The sequence below is a fragment of the Callorhinchus milii genome, unplaced genomic scaffold (genome assembly GCF_018977255.1).
Source record: "Callorhinchus milii isolate IMCB2004 unplaced genomic scaffold, IMCB_Cmil_1.0 Scaffold3, whole genome shotgun sequence".
NCBI lineage: Eukaryota > Metazoa > Chordata > Chondrichthyes > Chimaeriformes > Callorhinchidae > Callorhinchus > Callorhinchus milii.
In genome coordinates this window covers 20800126-20820535 of record NW_024704744.1, presented here as the reverse complement: position 1 = coordinate 20820535, position 20410 = coordinate 20800126, and the positions used below count along the sequence as shown (strand labels likewise).

At 38.4% G+C, this 20410-nt stretch overlaps 1 protein-coding gene and 1 non-coding gene across 2 annotated transcripts in view; one reads left to right on the top strand and one right to left on the bottom strand.

The window, feature by feature from the left end:
- LOC103187477 (pumilio homolog 2) overlaps positions 1–20410 on the bottom strand; it is a 57091-nt gene that overhangs the window by 33398 nt on the left and 3283 nt on the right. Inside the window, 3 exon segments of the mRNA XM_007906991.2 lie at positions 5121–5305; positions 7062–7167; positions 11267–11335. Coding sequence (XP_007905182.2) covers positions 5121–5305; positions 7062–7167; positions 11267–11335 — 360 coding nt within the window.
- trnaa-ugc lies at positions 15456–15527 on the top strand. Its single transcript has one exon. It is a non-coding gene; the product is annotated as a tRNA-Ala (tRNA).

The following is a 20410-nucleotide window of genomic DNA, read 5'->3' as shown; positions in this document are numbered from 1 at the left end:
TTAATTTGAAATCAATTACATATTTTTTAAAGCACTACAAAGTTTAGTTTTATTTGAAAGGCAGTATGCAAATGCAAGTTACTATTATACCAAAATAACTAAAAAGATTAATTTCACCCCCACAAAATTGTTATGTTGTCAAAACCCACGCCTTTGTTATCGCCAAACTATTATCATCCTGCACATCCGTGCCATGACCCGTTCCACAAGATTGCCCGGCCTCACCACTGTGTCTCACCACATCCTCTTCCACCTGTTCATCACATCCAGGCTCAACTCTGCAAACTCCCTGCTTTGTGGGCCTCCCCAACTCCCCCTCCACAAGCTGCAGATCATCGAGAACTCTGCAGCCAGTGCCCTCTACCACACCACCAGGCGCCACGACTCCATCAGCGCCCGACTCCACTGCTCCCCATCACTCAGAGGATACAGTTCAAGATCCTGGTTCTGTCAAATCCCTCAACGGTCTTGCTCCTCCCTACCTCTGTGACCTCCTACCAACCTGTCTGCTCCCTATGTTCAGCAGGCTCCGTCCTGCTTCACTTCCCCCTCCTTCCCAACATTCGTGGGTGGGCCTTCAGCCTCTCTGCCCCCACCCTCTGGAACTCCATCCCACAGTCACTACTCCTTGCCCCTTCCTTTGCCTCCTTCATAATTCCTCTCAAGATTCTCCTCTTCGACTGTGGCTTCAGTCACCCTCCTACCCCTACCCTCCACCCCTACTGATCCCAACCACCTGCTTGGGTGCAGTTCCCTGATCATCCAGCACCTTGGACGTCCTGCCGACATGAAAGATGCTATACAAATGTAATTTGTGGTGTTGGATTTCCCAAATGCCCTCCTCATCTGCACTATTTGAACAAGCCCAGTTCATCCAATATTCCACTATTCACATCCTTACAAGCACTAAATTTTGGCTGTCCATAACCCTCATCCTCGCCAGGCACCATGTTACCCATCTGATCAATTCAAAATCCTCATATTTGCCTACAAATTGTTACACAACAGCAGTCTTCCTTACTTCTGTGATCTTCTTCAGATTCACTCTCTTGCCCACCCCTTCTACTTGGCTAACTCAGACCTCTGTGTAATCTGTGGTGCCCATTGGTGGCTGAGCCTTCAGCTGATTCACTATGCCTTACCTTTGGTCTCTTTCTAACTTTAAAAGCATTCTGAAAACCTAACTCTGACCATCACCTTTCACATCATCCCTGCTCAGTATCCTGCTCCGGCTCATAAAAAAAACTCATGAAAAGCTCAAATTTAAAAGTCCTTAACTACAACATACTTTCTCAACAGGTGTTACTGGTGCACAATAAAGCATTTCACAGGCAATTGCTGTCAAATATTTAGAGATATTCCTTCTTGTAGGTTCTATATATGAATTATTAAAAACAATATACAATGTTTGAAGCAGAGGGAGAACATTCCCCCTTTTTCCTTCTTGTGATAATCATACAATTTTCACCCTAGTTTCCAACTCTTTGATCGGTGTAAAATAACGTCTATTTACCCCATCGAAAACATTCATTAATTTCTAAAAAAATTATGTAGAAATTTTCGCTAAAAAACAATTCTATTTCTGAAAATAGTAATTCCCCTTATGCCCCCATATTAATGAGTAACTCCCCTTATGCCCCCATATTAATTTATTATTTTCACTATATCCACAAAACAAATCACATGCTAAATGACTGATTTGTTATCAGATGATGCAATCTGGATACACACCAAATTACCAGTTTCTGAATTAAGCAAACAAGGAATTAAAATGCAGTCTAAGAGATGTCTTCAAAATTAGTTTTAGTGGAGTCAGATACACAAACGTTTACAGCCTTATTTTTTTTCAAAGAAAAATGTTGCGCGCAATGGAGCTACATAAGGAAGGTAATCTGTTTGTGTTATTTACAATACAACTCTCAACTGATATTACAGAATTAATCTTCGCAAAGGATTATATTTGAGGCATTAAAATATTGATAATTTAGTCTAAAATAGTTATCCCTTAAAAATAATCTAAGTAAACAGTAAGATTATTAACACTAGACAAAGGTTCCGTGACTGGATCAAAACCTTCAGGCAATTTTAAAAAATACAAGGAAATGTAGTATCTTCAGCTGGATCCAATGTCTCAGCGACATTATTAATAAGTGAGGCAAAGAAAGCAGAATTCTGGATCATGTCGTCACTGATGTCACTTTTAGTGTTGTGCATTTACAGGAAGCAACACTAACATAATTTCTTGGACAAAATGATGTTAGCTCCCTTTCTGTCCATTTTCAGTCTGCAGCAAAAGACGTTAGCAGCACTTCCTGACGATAAACAGCACACAAAATGTTGTTGGCAATACTTTCTGCACTTAGTATACAAGTGTTGACCTGAGTAGCCAGCTAGTCAGCACCAGAAGCCAGGAAACCTTGCTTCAGTCTAGTGTGGGTCCACAGCAGACCCATGCCATAAATGAGGCTGCAAATAATACATATTGAAGGGCACTAAAACAGTGTTCCCATTTACAATAGTAACTGCAATAGTAACAAAAAAAACATCAATAAAATTCACATTTATACAGCACATGAACTGAATGCAAGTTTATTTGCAGTGGATTATTTTGCATTAACCTGGCTGAGTTGGTACCACTTTCACCTCTGAGTCAGAAGATTGCAGATTCAAGCCCCACATCTAGACTTGGAATTCATAGTCTAAGATGACACCCCAATGCAGAGCTGGGGGTGTGCACATTGTTGGAGCTGCTGTACTTCTGATGAGATGTTAAACTGAGGTCCTATCTGTTCAGGTGGATGTTTAAGATCCCATGGCAATACTCAATAAGAGAAGGGAAGTTCCCCTGGTGCCCTGGCCAACAATCCCACAAATCAAATTGGCCATTCACTTCATGCAGTTTGTAGGACCATTACTGTGCACAAACTAGCCATCATATTACCCTGTACCATACAGAGTCACTGTACATTACAGTGCACCCCGTGAAGAGCTTTGGGACATCCTCCTGACTTGAAAGGTGCTATACCAAATATAAGAATTATTATTATAAACATGCAATTTGTCAAGTAATATAGCATCTGTAGGTACACAACGATTAGCAGTAGCCTTTTGAATGGTCTTCTTTTGTACTAGTTAAATTTTTTAAAAATCATCCAGCATTTCAAGATAAAAATATTGTCCATCAGATTCAAGTCTCATATGGTGCACACCAGTCCATGTTAATACTGAAAACACCCTCTCCACTGATCTGGGAAACAGAACCTGGATTGGCAGCATAGGTCAATCAGACTCAGAAAAACAGGTCTTCTCAGAACTGAAACAAATGTATAAAAGACTGGTGCACGCTTAGAATACATATTTCTGTAGTATTGCTAATATCACGAGTAATAATAGGAAAAATCCAACTGGCATGCAGTACAAAGAGGCAGAACAGTAAAGTGTGGGTGGAAGTATGAAACAGAACTGAGCACCGCCTTTCTGGTGCATTTTAGCCGCTGGTGAGTTACGAACATCATATACAGGATATCCAAGAAGGAGCGAGCAGAATGGGTGTGAGGAGGGGAGTGGGGGGGAAAGGAGGAGAGAAGAGTAGATTAAGGATGCAGAACTATTTCCGTGTTGCTATTGGTGCTGTGAATTCCAAAATGCATAGAACCCACAGCAACAGCACTTGAAGGTTACCACAGAATCACTTTGATTTGAACCAGTTTTGCAGTACCCTGGAATATGTGCCACAGCATAAAATTAAGCTCACTCCAGATTGGTATTTAAAGTGACTTTTTTTAAAAAATGAGCAAGATCGTGTCAGAAACTGAATTTTTTTTGAAGTTTACATACTCACTAAATATGAATATAAAGAAATTTCAAAAGGAAATGGCTAATCAGAATTTGTCAAGTACAAAATACTAATACAAATATATTATAACAGAGTGTCAAAGTTAAACTCTTTACTTATTGTAAAGCAACAGCAGTTTCCAACACAAACTTTTACAGTAGAAAATCACTATCCTCAATCATTGCGGTCAGCGTCATTGTGGATGTGAAAACAGTGCAGCTATCATATCTGCATGTGTGTGTGTATACTCGTGTGTGTGTTTGTTTTTGTGTGGGGAAGGGTGGGTTTGTGCTTCTCTCTACGCGTGTACCAAACTTATCCCTTTCAGTTGTCCTCACATAACTTTAGAGAAAATTGTGAATCTCATTACACTGTGTGCACGGACAACTTAGCCCACATTTACTGACACATCTGAGTCTCAATGAGGATAAGCAGGGTTCTCTACAGTGTTTGTGTTTTTTATATTTTCTTTATACATGAATTAAATTGGTTACTATTGGTGTTACTGATATTTTGATTATTCGTTTTTCATTCAATTTAGACATGGCTGCTCTCATACATGACCAGAGTTTCATTAAACAGGAAGTTTAAAAAAAATCGCACTATAAAGAACTAACATCATTTTCATAAATACCTTGGTGGTAGAGTTATCCACCCTGACTACAAAATGATAGAAACAGAAAGAAGCCCTTGAATCCATTCAGCTCCATCAAATTATTGCACAGTCCCATTTTCCTGTCATTTCTCCATACCCCTTAAGACCCTTAATTGTGAAGTATCTATTTAGATCAGCTGCAATCACTATCCTAACGATAAAGCATTCATGTTGCCTTTCACTGCATACATTAATTCAAATGTTTTACACCATCACCAAATCAATTTCTGATATCATCAGGATTCTTTGTTTAGATAAAAACATAGAATATTCAAAGTATAAATCGTAGTGGAAGGCTGATTTTAAGGTTAATACCAATGAGCATTATAGGTACTTGGGCAGTAACCTCAATAAGGAATGCATACAGTATTTAGCAGCAAATACTCACATATTTCAATATGTGTGCACTTACACAATGAAAAAACATCAGTTCTAGTTAATCTACTAATTATATTGTTGCCTGAGTTCAGTTCCCATGTGCTACACTAAATGAAAGCTTTTACTGTTTGTCAAAATTGAATAAAACTATGTGCAGATCAAGTATAGATTTACTAAGGTTGATAATATGAATTTTTCCTCAATGATAAATAATATCACAGAAATCAAATTAATTGTAGATCAGATACTCACAAATGGTCCTTTTCGAAAACGAGTATCCAGCTTATCTCCGGGTGAAGATCTTAAAACATATTCCACCATGCTTACTCCCAGTCCACCACTTTCAGATCGAGGAGACAGAACCGAGCCAACTTCATTGTTGCCATGGAAACCTTGACCAGGTCTTCTCTGAACCATGATGGGCTGTGACACAGAGTCTGTGTAACACAATAAATGTAAGCAAGGGCTTAATATCTATAGGAACTTATATTAAAAGGGTCTACTTTGTGTCAAAGAAACTACTTGCTTATAAAAAGCATGTGAAATTAACACACGAATATTTAGTGCAGTAGTGGTCAACCTTTATGGTCAGCCAAAAAATAAATTCTCTTAATTGAACATTTCTGTACTTGTGCCACAAACCAATCAAAAAAAACAGAAAACGCACTACCGCCTGAATTCAGACTAACCGACACTCGTGAGAATGTTCGGGAAGCTGCTTCTTGACAGCCTCACGGGCCACTTACAGGTTGACCACCACTGATTTAGGGTCATTTGTGGCAAAACATTATGAGGTTTTTAATTTAAAATAACATTCTGACATTGTCTTCCATACAGTTGCTAGACTCAAGAAGATAAGATTAAATATTTTCTTTGGGAGGAGGGTAAGGCAAGCAAGCACGCCCCAAGGTTTCATTGGCTGAGTAGACACACAGTAAATCCAAGGTACTGTTAAAGGCTGACCAGCTAGTATTGTGCTGCACCATTATCATACTTCTTCAAGCTAGATAAACGATTATTTGATCAGCATTGACAATAATGAACAGACTATGATGGACTGCAAACAAGTAGGTCATCAAGTTTTAGACTTAACACCATCAGTTGCTCACATTCTTATGACGCTTATAGCATTAATGCACTTCAAGAGTACTTGGGTGCAGAAATTGCAACACAACTGGAATCTACAGAGAACACCAATTTAACAGATTACATCTGCATCCAGGTGTTTAACAGTATAATTGGCAGTGTAAGGCTACATTTAAAAATTCACTTGTTGAAACCTGAGGACACGACTGAAGGGGGGGGTAAATTCAAAACGAATCTACGGAAACACTTTCAGTGAGGGAATAGTAAACCTGTGGAACAGGCTCCCGAGGGAGACAGTTGATGCAGGAAATGTTGATTCCTTCAAACACAGATTAGATAGTTTTCTTTTAGGAAATAACATTATGGGACAGCACAAAGGTAGATCCTAATAAAATGCTAAAAGCACTTGGGTACACTGAATGATATTTCAATATACAATTACATTAATAATCATGAAAAAGTTCCTTTCACATTCTTATTGTGAAACACACAATATTGAATATTCCCAAAGCACAAATTCAGAATATGTTAGTCCTGTAGCATATTGGTTGGAGAACTCGCCTCGCAAAGCGAGAGGCCTGGGTTCGATTTCCAGGTGGGGTGAAACTATAAGCAAATTTCCTTGCTCCAACCACTGTTTACCTAGCAGTAAGTAGGAACCCGGTTAGTCAATTGTTAGTTGTTAGTCAATTGGCGATCGCTTTCTAGGGATAACAATTCCTTCAAAAAAATAATTTGGTCACTCAATGCACGACTGCTGTACAAAATTGGCTGCAGAATTCCACTTACAAAATATACACAATTCACTGTATAGTATATTTTGTGAAGCGCTTTTGAGACACCTCAACAACGAGATAAAGCACTATATCAAATGCAAGGATTATTATTATATTATTCCAAACAATAATTCCCTCTGGTTCTGGCCAAGTATTCCTGTGTTCTCTGAAATGTAATCAGTGACCATTTTCAGAACTGAACAAAATTGCAAATTAATTCACATTACTGAAGCTTGATGTGAACTTGAAGTTGGTTGCCACTAACAAAAATATTTTCCACACAAAATATAAACATTAGCAATTAGGAAGCAATATTATTAGGAACACTTACGAGATGCGCTCCATGCATTGTCCCTCCACTCATCTCCCAGGAATATCCCTTTTTGTCCATCTTTAGCTGAATCATCAGATTCCCAGAATTTCTTTGCAGGCAAAAGCTACAAAAAAAAATAAAAGAATGACAACTACACTAAATAGAACTCAAAATACTAAAATCAGACAAATAGCAAATATTGATGGACAAAAACCAATCTGGTAATAGCATGCAGTCAAAAAAAATCTCAAATTTCCCATGGCTACATGCTCAGAAGTATACACCATGCAGGTTTGTTAGTTGCAAATGTGTTCAGCATGGCATATGAGACTGCTTTCAATGATTGATTTCAGCTAACATACAAATCAGTATATTAACAATTTGAGGCAGAAATTGTTTATGATATGAATTGGTACAGTAAACATCAACAGACACACAAATCAATGAGAAATAATACAAGGTAATACTCTCGTTACCAACAATTAGGGGTAATGTTGGATACCTGTACAATTAGCACTTATAATTCACCCCGAGTGGCATTTAATCTTTTCCTTTGCTGGACATCATCCCAAAACACACACCTCCTGCAACTGAAAGGTCGAGTGACCTGCTGGCAGGCCTTCACTTTGTAAACAGCAGACCAATAGCTACTCTCCTCTAAGTGTCTTTCCCCTGCAGGGTGAAACCAGCCATCTGTTCCGTGTTTACACATACCAGCTGATTATAAGAAACTACACAAAACAATCAAACTCATAATATTGTTAACATGTTTGGAGCTCCAAGGTACTCAAACAGGTAAGACACACTTATGTTAAAAAAATTGCACTTGATAACATTTTATATCAGACAAGAATATATTATGGATCAATTAGAAAGAAAACAATCATACAGCACAAACGTCCAAGAACCATTAGGAATTCCAGTCATGCAGAAATAAGAGGTAGCTTTCACTTCCAAATAAGATTCTAATAGAAAATCAGCAAGTTTAAGGACAAGGTCAACCAATTTATATTAACATTGTGCTTTTTTAAACTGTGGACTGGTTTGTATGAAGAGATACTGTGAAGTTAATCATGAAATCAATTCAAGTGTTCGTGCTTTTGATGAATTGAAAAGCTAGTTTTTTTTGAAAATTGCTCTCACTTACTACAGTATATAGGATAAAAATAAAAGTAGAAAATAAGGTTTTATATTTAAATTTGGAAGTTCAAAAATAATCTATGTCAGAAAATTAACAAAAGTAAAACGTAAAATCCCAAATAAAAAAACAAGCCAGAATATGAAAGAGAAAACTGTGTCAAAAATCAGTTATAGCGATTCCTAATCGAATAGATTTAATATTGTAATTAGTTTGTTCCATCAAAAGTGTGCAAGCTACAAAGAAATCAATTCACCCAGAGTGCCATTTTCTGGCATTCACCAGTAGTCAGAATTAATTCTCATAACTCACAAGTCCAGAGAAATATAAATTGGCTCCTAATGTCTGCAGTTCATGCATTTCTACCCAAGCTTAATGAATTTACCAACTTAGTCTGGGAGAGCAAAGAATATCAAAAGAGTAAAGCATGCAGTGCACAAGAGGAATCTGTGACATCGGTAATAAACACCAGATATTAAATCAAAGAATGCAATTAAGGTAAAAGGGTGATCATGACCATGAAAGATATCCATGTTTGAAGGGCTTCAGCTAACTTACAGAGAGTAAAGTAGGTTAGCCAACACTTCTAGCTAAAGGTCATGCGCTCACTTCCGGAGGCAATAGTATCAAGACAAAGAAACACTAAAATGGCAGCAGCTTAGAAGGTAGGATTTTTAAATCTTATTTTTTATTATAGCACCCCACTGATTTTAGATCTAGATAACTCATTTATAGTTTCTTGGTTTTGTCAGTTCTCTTCTCTCCCTTGCTCAACAATTTCAGGCAATGCAGTACTTAGCTTGTTCAATGGAATAAAACTACTTTAATCTCCATCATAATGGCCATCATGTACACTCCATCAAAGCAGGTCAAATAAGAGATTATAATTTTTATACCATTGTATGAAATTTCAGTATAGTGAATGAACATCTTCTGAGATGCAGCATGTGTATCTGTCATAACAAAATAAGACTTATGCAAAACATCTAGTTACTTCTTGAATCCACTTATACTATTTACTACAATGTCCTCCCCATTAATTTATTCTAAAGTCTATAATTATTTAAGCAAAATTATTCTACCTGACCCTCTCCTTTCATGTTCTTAAATTCTGAATGTGTTCCCGGTGTTTGACATTCTTACTTTTGTTCCAATTACATTACAGCAAGCAGGTCACACTAACGCAAGTGAAAAGAATGAAATATTTCTACGCATCTGATGGAAAACTGGATGAAGCCAAAGGCAACTGCAACAAGATGTCACACAAATCTGAACTCAAATGCCTACACAGATCAAGTTTGGAGAATTTGCCTTTGGGTGCCATAGGACAAACCCAGTGCAGTGAACCACCGAATACATAGTCTAAATATTACTGGCTTAAGAGCTGTTAATCTGCTGCTTGAAAGAAAGCTTGAATGATCCACACAAGAAGCAGCATAACAATCCATCACTCACATTCCATGCGAACCATTTGCCCTTATACAAAATGTTAAGTGCAACAACAAACAATTGCACTGGTACATATAGGCTGAATATATTGAGGAGAGATTAAAAATGTTGACTAGTAGAAAAGTTTTTAAAGAGGGTTTGATTGTGGGAAGGGTTTAAACGATTTTGGAAGAGTGTTCCAGAGGACAAAAACACAGTGATGGTTCAGTCACCAGTGGTGGAACAGAGAAGTGAGCAATAAATCAGTCAGGAGGTTGGAGGGTATGGGCAGGAGAACATAACAAATAGATTGTCTAGATTAGAAAAGATAATACTGCGGTGATTTGAAGCCAAGGGCAAAAATCTTAATGATAATTCACTGGGGTACTGGGAGCCATTGGAGCTTATTGAAGATGGGAGTTATGAATTTGTGGACCCTGGCGTGTAAGAAAAAAAATGGCTGAAGTATAACTGCAAGAGCTCCTGTGCTCCAATTATAAAATATTTTGTCTACTTCAGCTGTGATCCTGTAAGAAATGAAAAAATACAATGCTGTAGATCACCTTTAGCCAATCTACAGGTCTAAATGGCATTGTACTGTACTGAGGCCAGAAGCAAGATACATTTTATAATTTATTTAGACATACATTTCAAATCTGATAATTTAACTCTTGCTTAACCTGACCAGCAAGTGAACAATGATCTATCATTGTGCAACTAAATATTATTAAAAATAGTGGAAAGAACAATCCAAATAACTATACGGAAGAGTATAACAATTTGTGAAAACATTACTAGAATCCATAATCAAGGTCAGAGTTAACTGGATATGTCTAAGCTGATCAAGGAGTTAGCATGGGTTTGTAAAAGGTAGGTCACATCTAACTAACCCAACACATTTATTTGACAGAACAAGTGAAGTGCAGGGCAGAAGAGGATTGATGGAAGTCATCTAAGTGTCAGCATACATCAGCAGGTAGCATTCTGTCCTCTGGGTCAAAAGGTTGTGGGTTCAGCCTGTCCGAACTTTCCACTAGCAATCACGTCTGACAGTCCAGTGCAGTACTGAGGGGAGGGGTGCTGCATTATCATAAGGCACCACCCTTCAGATAACACCTTAAACCAAGTTCTCATTTGCATGTTCAGATGAATATTAAAGATTCCATAAAAAGATTAGGGAGTTTTTACCAGTGTACTGGCAAACATCCTTCCACATATAATGGTCATTTGCTTCCCAACTGTTTAGTACCCAAATTGGCTGCCACATTTGCCAATAAAACTGACAGCAATACCCTATGAAGTGTTCTGAGCTATTTAATTGTTACACACATTAAATCAAGTGCAAGAATTATCTACATGAATTTTCAGAAGGCATTTGATAAAATTCTGCACAACAGAATACAAACTAAAATACAAGTGTGAGGAATTGGAAACTAAATGGCTCTCATAAACAAAAGATTCCAGGTGGTCTGGTCACCCCCACATTACTTCACCTTTGCTATGTATAATACTTAAAAGTATACTTATAGTTTGTGTTCATATCTCAATAAATTTATACAGGAGTCTGAGCTCTAAGTTAATAGAGGTATATGAAAATAAAACAAATTTCTTTTAACTGAGCCTTGTTTATAGGAATTATGTATTTTACCCAACTTACTTCCCCCATTCCCCGACCTTCCAATGCAAGAGCTTGAAAGTCATGGTTCATCTCATCCACAGATCGAACCTGCAGAAAACACACCTCAGTTATTAAAGGAACATTATTTACTTTTATAAAAATCAATTGTGTGATGCAGCATATCAGCACTTGTACCAAGGAAGAACATTGTTGAATTGGTGAGGAGCAACAATCCTAATATGATGCTTAACATTTCTTAACGTTCAACAAATACAATGATCAGAAGAATAGGTTCAATAGCCTGACTCAGGTTAAATCGATAGACATTTATAGACAAGCATAGTGGGAATAGTGTGCATCTGTGGGCAATTTGTGGCAGCACAGCATGTACCAAAAATAGCCATTTGTGGCACCCTGTAGCTTAGTGGTTAGTATATAGCAACCACTTCGTAAGCGAGAGGACCTGGGATTGATTCCTGGGCAGGATGAAACCTTAAGCAAGTTTACTTACTCCACACACCTGTTTATCTAGCAGTAAGTAGACACCCGGTTGTTACTCGATTTGCGGATCCCTTTTCGGTTAATAATACCTTCAAAAATTATTTTTTTAAAAAAAATAACAATTTGATCACTCAATCCATGACTGTTTATGGGACTGCTGAGCCAATTGGCTGCCGCGTTTCACCATAAAATATACAGTCAATTCACTTCACAGTATATTCAGAAGCACTTTGAAACATCTTGAAGACGTGATAAAGCGCTATATCAAATGCAAGGATTATTATTATCATCAAGTGAATTACCAACTCTTAAGTTACAAACATTGATTCACAGAACTGAATTAATGTTCATTTGACAAATGAGGAAGAAAACATGATCCTAATGTATTTTAAAAGCTTCAATTAAGATGTGAAAGAATGTTCTACCCCGTCCCAACAAGAGTTGCAGTTGAGGATGCATCATTAATGAATAATTTTTTTTTCTAAAAAAAATCTAAAGTTGATAGCTAGATGGATAAATACAAATAGAAAATAATCAATTCATGTGGGCCATTGACTCCAACAAAAACACAGCGTTGTTTCAAACTCTATGAATAATCCTTGACCAAAACGGTCCATCAGTTTACATCGTCATCTTACACCCCGATAACAACACTGCAACTTGCATTTATATAGCGCCCCTCATGCAGGGTAACGTCCTAAAGCACTCTTCCAATCATTCCTTTCCATGGTCAAAACTCTTAATCATGCTTCCGATACCTTGTGAGACCAAATTTCTTCTTGGATAGCTCTACTTCATCTAAATATCTGCCGTTCTTACTCTATCTCCCATAACTATCAGTGCTACCCATACCAGGATCTACGTAGAAGCATTTCTATGCAAAATGGGAGATGGGCATTTAACCAGAATTTTTTCCCCTGAGAAACATCAATACTTCAAAATATTGCAATAATCCAATGATTAGATTAAAAAAAGCTGTTTCGTCATGACTGCAAAGGATGGACTAAAACAAAAAGTTACCACGCCAAACCAAGCAATCATTTTGCATAATTACTGATGCAGTAATTGCTAATGTAGTAACATTATCAACATGTCACAAATTCCATAATTATAAAACCAGGATCTCACATATGAGTCATTTCCCCCCCAACAAACTGAACAGATTTCTCCATTATCAGGTCTTCCATGGACACAATAGTTGCTACCCTTGTTGCTTAGATACAAATGAGCAGGTTGTTCTAGAAACTGCACAGCCTTAAAATGTTAATTCTTCTTGCTGTATGTCGGACAGTTTCTTAAAAGGTACTCTGCCTCATTGAAATAAAACCCTCATGTTTAATCACACCATGTAATTAAACATAGAATGTTTTCTGACATCAAATGTCTTCAGGACATAACATTTTCAGTTATTTGTAATTCAAATTGTAATTGTCCTACTGAATAAACAGCAACTCTGATTAGTGCAAGAAATTCAGTGAAATTTTAAAAAATACGGTTGAACGGTTACAGCAGTAATTTTATCAAGAAACATTGTCTGGACGAATACTTATAAGCAGAATGAACACAAAATACATTGAATTCTAAATTTTATAATTCTACATTTTCATAGTAAAGTGTAAAGGAAATAAATGTAAGTATTTTCCTAATCTGTTACAACAACAAATTACATTTGAAAGCGCTTTACATGTCAGGAAATCGTCCCAAGGCGTTGGGCAGTCAGGGATCCACACCCGAGCTGGTGATTGGGATCAGGAGGGATGGAGGGCAGGGAAGGTAGGGGTAAGAGAGTGACCGAAGGCACGGTTGAAGAGGAGGGTCTTGAGATGGGTCTTGAAGGCGAAGCAACAACAACTTGGATTTATATAGCGCCCTCCACGCCGGACGGCGTCTCAGAGCGCTTTACAGTTTAGGATCCCGGGACCGAGCCAAGGGGAGGGATAGGAAGGTGACCAAAGGCGCGGTTGAAAAGGTCTTCAGCAGAGACCTGAAAATGGGGAGGGAGGGAGGGAGTGAGATGAAGGGAGTGAAGGAGGCAGTTCCAGAGCCTCGGAGCGTAGTAGCTGAAGGCACGGCCGCCGAGGGTGGAGTGGAGGATTCGGGGGACAAGGAGGCCAGACCCGGAGGGACTGTGGGATACAGTTCCAGAGGGTAGGGGCAGAGAAGCTGAAGGCCTGCCCACCAATGGTGGGGTGGGCAAGGCAGGGTTGTGAAGCAGGCCGGAACCCGTTGAGTGGTTGGAGCGGACAGGTTAGTAGGGGCTTAGGAAGTCCCAGAGGTATGGAGGAGTGAAGCCGTGGAGGGCTTTAATGGCAATATATAATATACATATAATATATACACATGTATATAATATATACACATGCATATAATATATACACATGCATATAATATATACACATGCATATGATATATACACATGTATATAATATATACACATGTATATAATATATACACATGTATATAATATATACACATATTATAAAAATATTATATATTATTAAAGAAAAAGGGAAAGCTTGTTCTGCAACTTATTACCCTATGTATAAAAAAAGTCCTTAGTCTCTTAGTTTTCCTGTTGCTTAATTGCAAGCTTTATATGAAAACTCAACAACTTGCATTTATTCACTCCTTCACGTAGAGTCTCACAGCGCTGAACAATGGTGTAGCCTGATGCCGATCCGAGGAGAAAAGGGTGGATATCGTGGGCATGGTCAAAAAGCTGTTCAGGTGTAATCTGAAGACAAGTAAAGAAGGGGCAAAACAGAGGAATTGACGCAGGGAGTTCCAGAGCTTCAGACAAAGTGGTTGAAGCCCACATTATAATACTTACATTTAGATTACAATCATCTGAAATCAACTGATTTTAAAATCCCAGAGAACAGTTGTCACAGAGTTTGATCCTTGGACATTTCCTCAGTTTTCAGAACTATCAATTATCTCTTACTTACCTGCAAATATTGAACAAAAAAAACTACAAAAAGCAAACGTGAAGTATTTAACCCGTATCTAAGATTTAAAAATCACTGGTATTTTCAATTCAAATCCTCAGACAACAGAAATAAGGGATTTGTAAATAAATCTTCAAGACCAATATAAATATGCTCTTCTAATTAAGTAACACCAGTTTGTACAGGGGATTCTTGATTGTACAGGGAATTCTACAGGGAAAATGCTAACATTGTAGTAAACCAATTATTTTACCACAATCTGAAAGAAACAAAGGTTTTTCCTGTTGTAAGCTAAATGGAAGTCATCTTTGATTGTTGCAACAAGTTTTCATAAATTCCAGATTGAATGAGCAAACAAGAGTGTAACAAGGAAGGGTAGATTACCTCTGGGGAAAAACAAATCACCACCAGTGTTTTGTAGAAAATTCAAGATTTTGATAAGCAAAAGTAATTTTCATGTTTATGTACATTTCTCTGAATGATACACACATTTATATAGCTTACATAATCAGCAAACTTTGGCCTAAGCAAATGGCCAATGTTTCACAGATCCAACAACTGATGTAAAAATACATTATAGAAAAAACACAGCTTGCTCAAAACAGGAAGCATTACAGTATAACACATTAACATGGGTTTTTAAGTAAGCCAACTTCAGAATGTGGCAATTCTTCCACAGATCCACGGAATCCAAACAAATTACTGAAAACAAAGAAGCATTGATAATACATTGAACATAGGACTCCACTATATTCAATAATGGAACTTGAACATAGTGGAGTCCTGTAGCTCAGTGGTTAGAGCACTCGCCTTGCAAGCGAGACACCTGGGTTCGATTCCCAGCAGGGCAAAACCTTTTGAGCAAGTTTCCTTACTCTAATAATCCCTCAAAAAAAATAACAATTTGGTCACTCAATCCACGATTGTTTGTGGGACACTGCTGTGCGCAATTAGCTGCCGCGTTTCTCCCACAAATACGGTCAATTCACTTTACAGTATATTCTGTGAAGCGCTTTGAGACATCTAGAAGACATGAAAAGCGCTATATCAAATGCAAGGGTTATTATTATTATTACAATAATGAAGATTTAGTTATTGAAAATTAACAGTTATCCCAATGGCTCAAGTGGAAACTGCATCATTGCAGTGGAAAGCTGGACAGATAGAACAATAACGTGCTATTTTCAATTCCCAAGCTATTTCGCATTTGCTGGTCTCAGTTGGAGTGGAGTATGAAAAATTAACCTATTTCCCAAGGTTAGAGAGGGATGATCCAATAGATAGTGAACAGGATCATCCCTGTAAATGTGCAAGCTCTCTAAGACCCTGCCCCGTGGGAGGAGCGCTATATAAATGCAAGTTGCCCACTCACTCCGCTCAACAGTTTCCGGCCTGCTTTATGTCCCCGCCTCGCCCGCCCCACCATTGGCGGCCGGGCCTTCAGCCACTCTGCCCCCACCCTCTGGAACTCCATTCCGCAGTCCCTCTGCCTCGCCCCCTCCCTTGCCTTCTTCAAGACCCATCTCAACACCCTCGTCTTCAACCGTGCCTTCGTGTTAAGCTATGCATCAATAAAGAGCATCACAGTTAAGGCTGATCTTATTCTCTCTGATGTCCATACTTGTGCTTTTACTACTACAACAACAAAATTACATTTGTATAGCACCTTTCATGTTGGGAGAACATTTCAAAGCAATGGACAGTCAGTGTTTTGGACCCGAGCTGCGGGTCGGGATTGGGGAGGGAGGAGAAGCAGGGTGATCGAAAGCATGGTCGAAGAGGTCTTGAGATGGGTCTTGAAGGAGGCAAGGGAAGGCGGAGGGACTGTAGGATGGAGTTCCAGAGTGGGTGTAGAACGGCAGAAGGCCTGCCCGCTAGTGGTGAGGTTGGGTGAGGCATGGGGCGTGAAGCAGGCCGGAGCCCGCTGAGCAGAGGGAGCGGGCAGGATGGTAGGGGGATAGGAGGTCGCAGAGCTAGGGAGCAGCAAGGCTATGGAGGGCGATGAAGGTGAGAACCAGGATTTGAACCTTATCCTGAGTGATGAGAAGCCAGTGGAGTTGGACGAGGATGGGGGTGATAGGGTCATGGAACATGGTGCGGTAGAGGATACTGTCTGCAGAGCTCTGGAGATCTGCAGCCTACGGAGGGAGGAGTTGGGAAGGCCGACAATCAAGGAGTTTGCATGGTCAAGTGTCGGTGTTATGTATGAGGGTTTGGGCAGCCTGCGGTGTGAGACGGTGGCGGAGCCGGGCGACGTTGCGGAGATGGGGGAAGGAAGAGTGGGTCATGGCGCAGATGTGGGGTAAAAAGGATAGTTGAAGGTCAAACAAGGCGCCAAGGTTCCGGACTGGCTTAGCAAGGTGGAGTGTGAACCATGGATGGTGATGCTGTCAGCACCTGAGGTGTGGAGGCGCTGACGGGAGCCAATCAGGTCTTGTTGACGTTCAACTGAAGAAAGTTAGTTCTCATCCAGGACTTGATATCTGACAGAAATTCTGTCAGGACAGCAGTGGTCCTGGAGTTAAGCATGGAGGCAGAGAGGTACACTTCGGTGTCATCCGCATACATGTGGAAGTTGACCCTTGTGGAGTTTATACTCCATGAGTCTTCACTCATACCTTACTCCCTGCCAAACCTTTCTATTCCCCTCTCCATCATGTGAAGATCTAATCTATCTGCTATCAAATACCATTTATTTTTATTCTAATCACACTAATCATCTTTCACCTTTTATTGCCCCAAAAGCCCTAATCACAACCTACAAAAACTTACTCCTTGAGGCTTCCCTACTAGAGAAAGCAACAGAAACACTCATTAATACACCTTGCTATTGAGCAATCTCAGGGGTTTTGAAGCATGCAATGAACATCCATCCAGCAATTAATTAGGGTAACTTAAAACCAGTAAAATGTTTGGAAGGATTGAAACAGTCGTTTTCCAAGAGTAATGAATATTAGGGCCATATCAGGTTTCTATTAACAGGTTTAAAACTATTTTGCTGCATGAATGTTTTCATAATCTTTTCACAAGTTTATTTTGTATCTTCCATAATTATTGTACAATTATTATTCAAATTATTTGTTTTATAGGGTACCTCACAGTAACACAGATTCTGGGTTGTATTTAAAGGGCAATATCAAGCCGAAATAGTGAGTAATCCTGCCACTTTATAAATCACTGGTTCAACCACACTTGGAATACTGTGTGCAGTCCGGGTCACCACAATACAAAAAGGATATTGCAGCAATTGAGATTTACTGAGGAGGGCAACCAAAATGATTGAGGGGATAAGAAAGACTGGACTATGAGGATTTATTAGATAAGCTAGGCATGTTCACACTGGAGAAGTCAAGGTTGAGGGGAGATATAATTATGGTCATTAAGATTCTGAAGTGACTAGATAATGTAGACCATGATAAGCTGTTTTATCTTGCACTAAACAGTAGAAAGAGAGGACATGGCTTGCGATTGAAGGGGTGTAAATTCAGCAAATCTACAGGAACACTACTTCAATGAGTAAAGGATGGAAAAGGCTCCCTAGGGAGACAGTGGAAACAGAAAGTGTTGTTTATGTTCCAAGAACAAATTAGATAGATTTCTAGCACAAAATAATATCTTGGGATACAGTATATGGTTTGGGACACGACATATCAAATGACTGCCAGGATGTTGGAAGGCAAACTAAATGGACCTTGGTCTTCTTTCGCCCAGCAATTTCTTATGTTCTTAACACATCATGCAGATGTTAATACCATTCAGTCCAGTACTTGGGATTTTTCCAGGAAATCAGTAGAATGATTCTAGCAGAACAAAAGTCCATTTTTTAAAATTATTTATAAATAGTAAAACCATTTAAAAGTAGAACAATTGATGTTGCAGAAAGCAAAGCAAAAAAATCACTTATTTTAGTAAGATTGCTGCAACTGAACAGAACAACTATTGAAAACACAGTGCATTAGCTGGATTTAAGAGATTATATCAATATTACTCTTCTGTTCAAAACTTACACACAAAATTGTTTTGCATTCTAATTAGAAATCAGCTAAAAACATTCTCAGAAACTAATTCCATAATTTCCACTCAGAAGCAATCTATATTGCAAGCTAATTCTGATTTACCTAAAATGGAAAACATCTTACGAAAAGGTAAATCAAGAGCTTTCTATTTTAAGTACTCTACCTTAAACAACATGTTTTGCAAGACTATTTTTTTCCTGAAGGTTGGTATTTTTTTGGCAAGTGCCACTGAAATCTTTGTTCCATTGGACACACCCTACAACAATTCTTTTGGCAATTATTATTAAAGATGTAATCATCTAACAATCAAGTCAAATCTTGAGGTAAAGTAAAACTGCAGTAGTTTCAAACACCTGTACTAACTTACAGTAATCCTTGCATTTGATATAGCACTTTAGGACTTTTCACGTCTTCTAGACGTCTCAAAGCGCTTCACAGAATATGCTGTAAAGTGAATTGTTCCTATACGAATACCTATACTACCTCGGTATGATGCTTAAAATGCCTAATGTCAAATTTACAGTTCAATACCTTTAAATGCAGATGCCCAGCCGGCATTATCAGACATAGTGAGATGTCTTCCCAATATAAGGAGCTATATAAATGCAAATCAAAATGCATCATAAAAAGTTATAGCATTCATTTACAGAATGCCTCAAAAAATTGCTGCTTACACTTACAAAAAAAGTTGTACCATCCTAGAAGCATTTTGCTGCTCAGAACTGAACGTAAAAGTTATGCACCAGCTTGGCAAAAATACTGCAATATCTTCTGATTAAAATTCAACATTTTTATTAAGAAGTTTCTGTGCATCGAAATCTGTTGGGGAAATAGTACACAATATCTTCAGTAACAATCCCAGCAGGAAATTGTTATTTCCTAGTATTACATGTTAATTTCCCAATAGAGTGATTACATCACACTCATGAACTCAATGTGGACATCATGCATCAATGGGAGAATGCACTATCAATGTTTACAATGCGTCTCTGAGCAAAACTGAATGAAGTCACTGTGAAATTCACGCTATATACTAAATTGATTTGATACTGATACTTGGAATAAAGATCTAAAGCATTTATATGCATTCTTAATTTCTGATATGATATAAACTCATCAGGGCAATTATTCTTCATAGTCACTAAAATGTGTGGATAGTAAAACACACTATAGTTGAGTAAGAATTCTTGGAGGAGGGTTGAACACTCAGTGATTACCCTTTTATAAAGGCATTCAACAAAAGGCCCTTGGACATCATTTGAATTAGAGATAGGGGCCAAAGAACAGAGAACAACAACAACAAAAAGTGCCTTTCATGTCAGGAGGACGTCCCAAGGCGCTGCACAATTACAGACCCGAGCTGGAGGTCGGTGTCAGGGAGGGTGGAGGGCAGGGGCAGAAGCAGGGAGAAGGTAAAAGTATACCAAACCAATGTACAGTTAACCGATAATTTTATTCCACAATATTTAACATATGACTTACCAAATGTTATCATCCATGTTTAACTTCAGAACAGTATATGCATTGAATAGTCTTAATTCATTAATTCTACAATGTTATGTAATGTAGCAGAGGTCTAGGACAATTCAAATCAAGTTGATTACACAAGGTAGACTTGAATAGTTTTTTTTTAAAATTCCCAACCGTTTGAATGGTAGCGTTGGAGTACATGCATTTTTACTCTATTTTCAAAGTTTTTAAGATGCGACCACTAACAC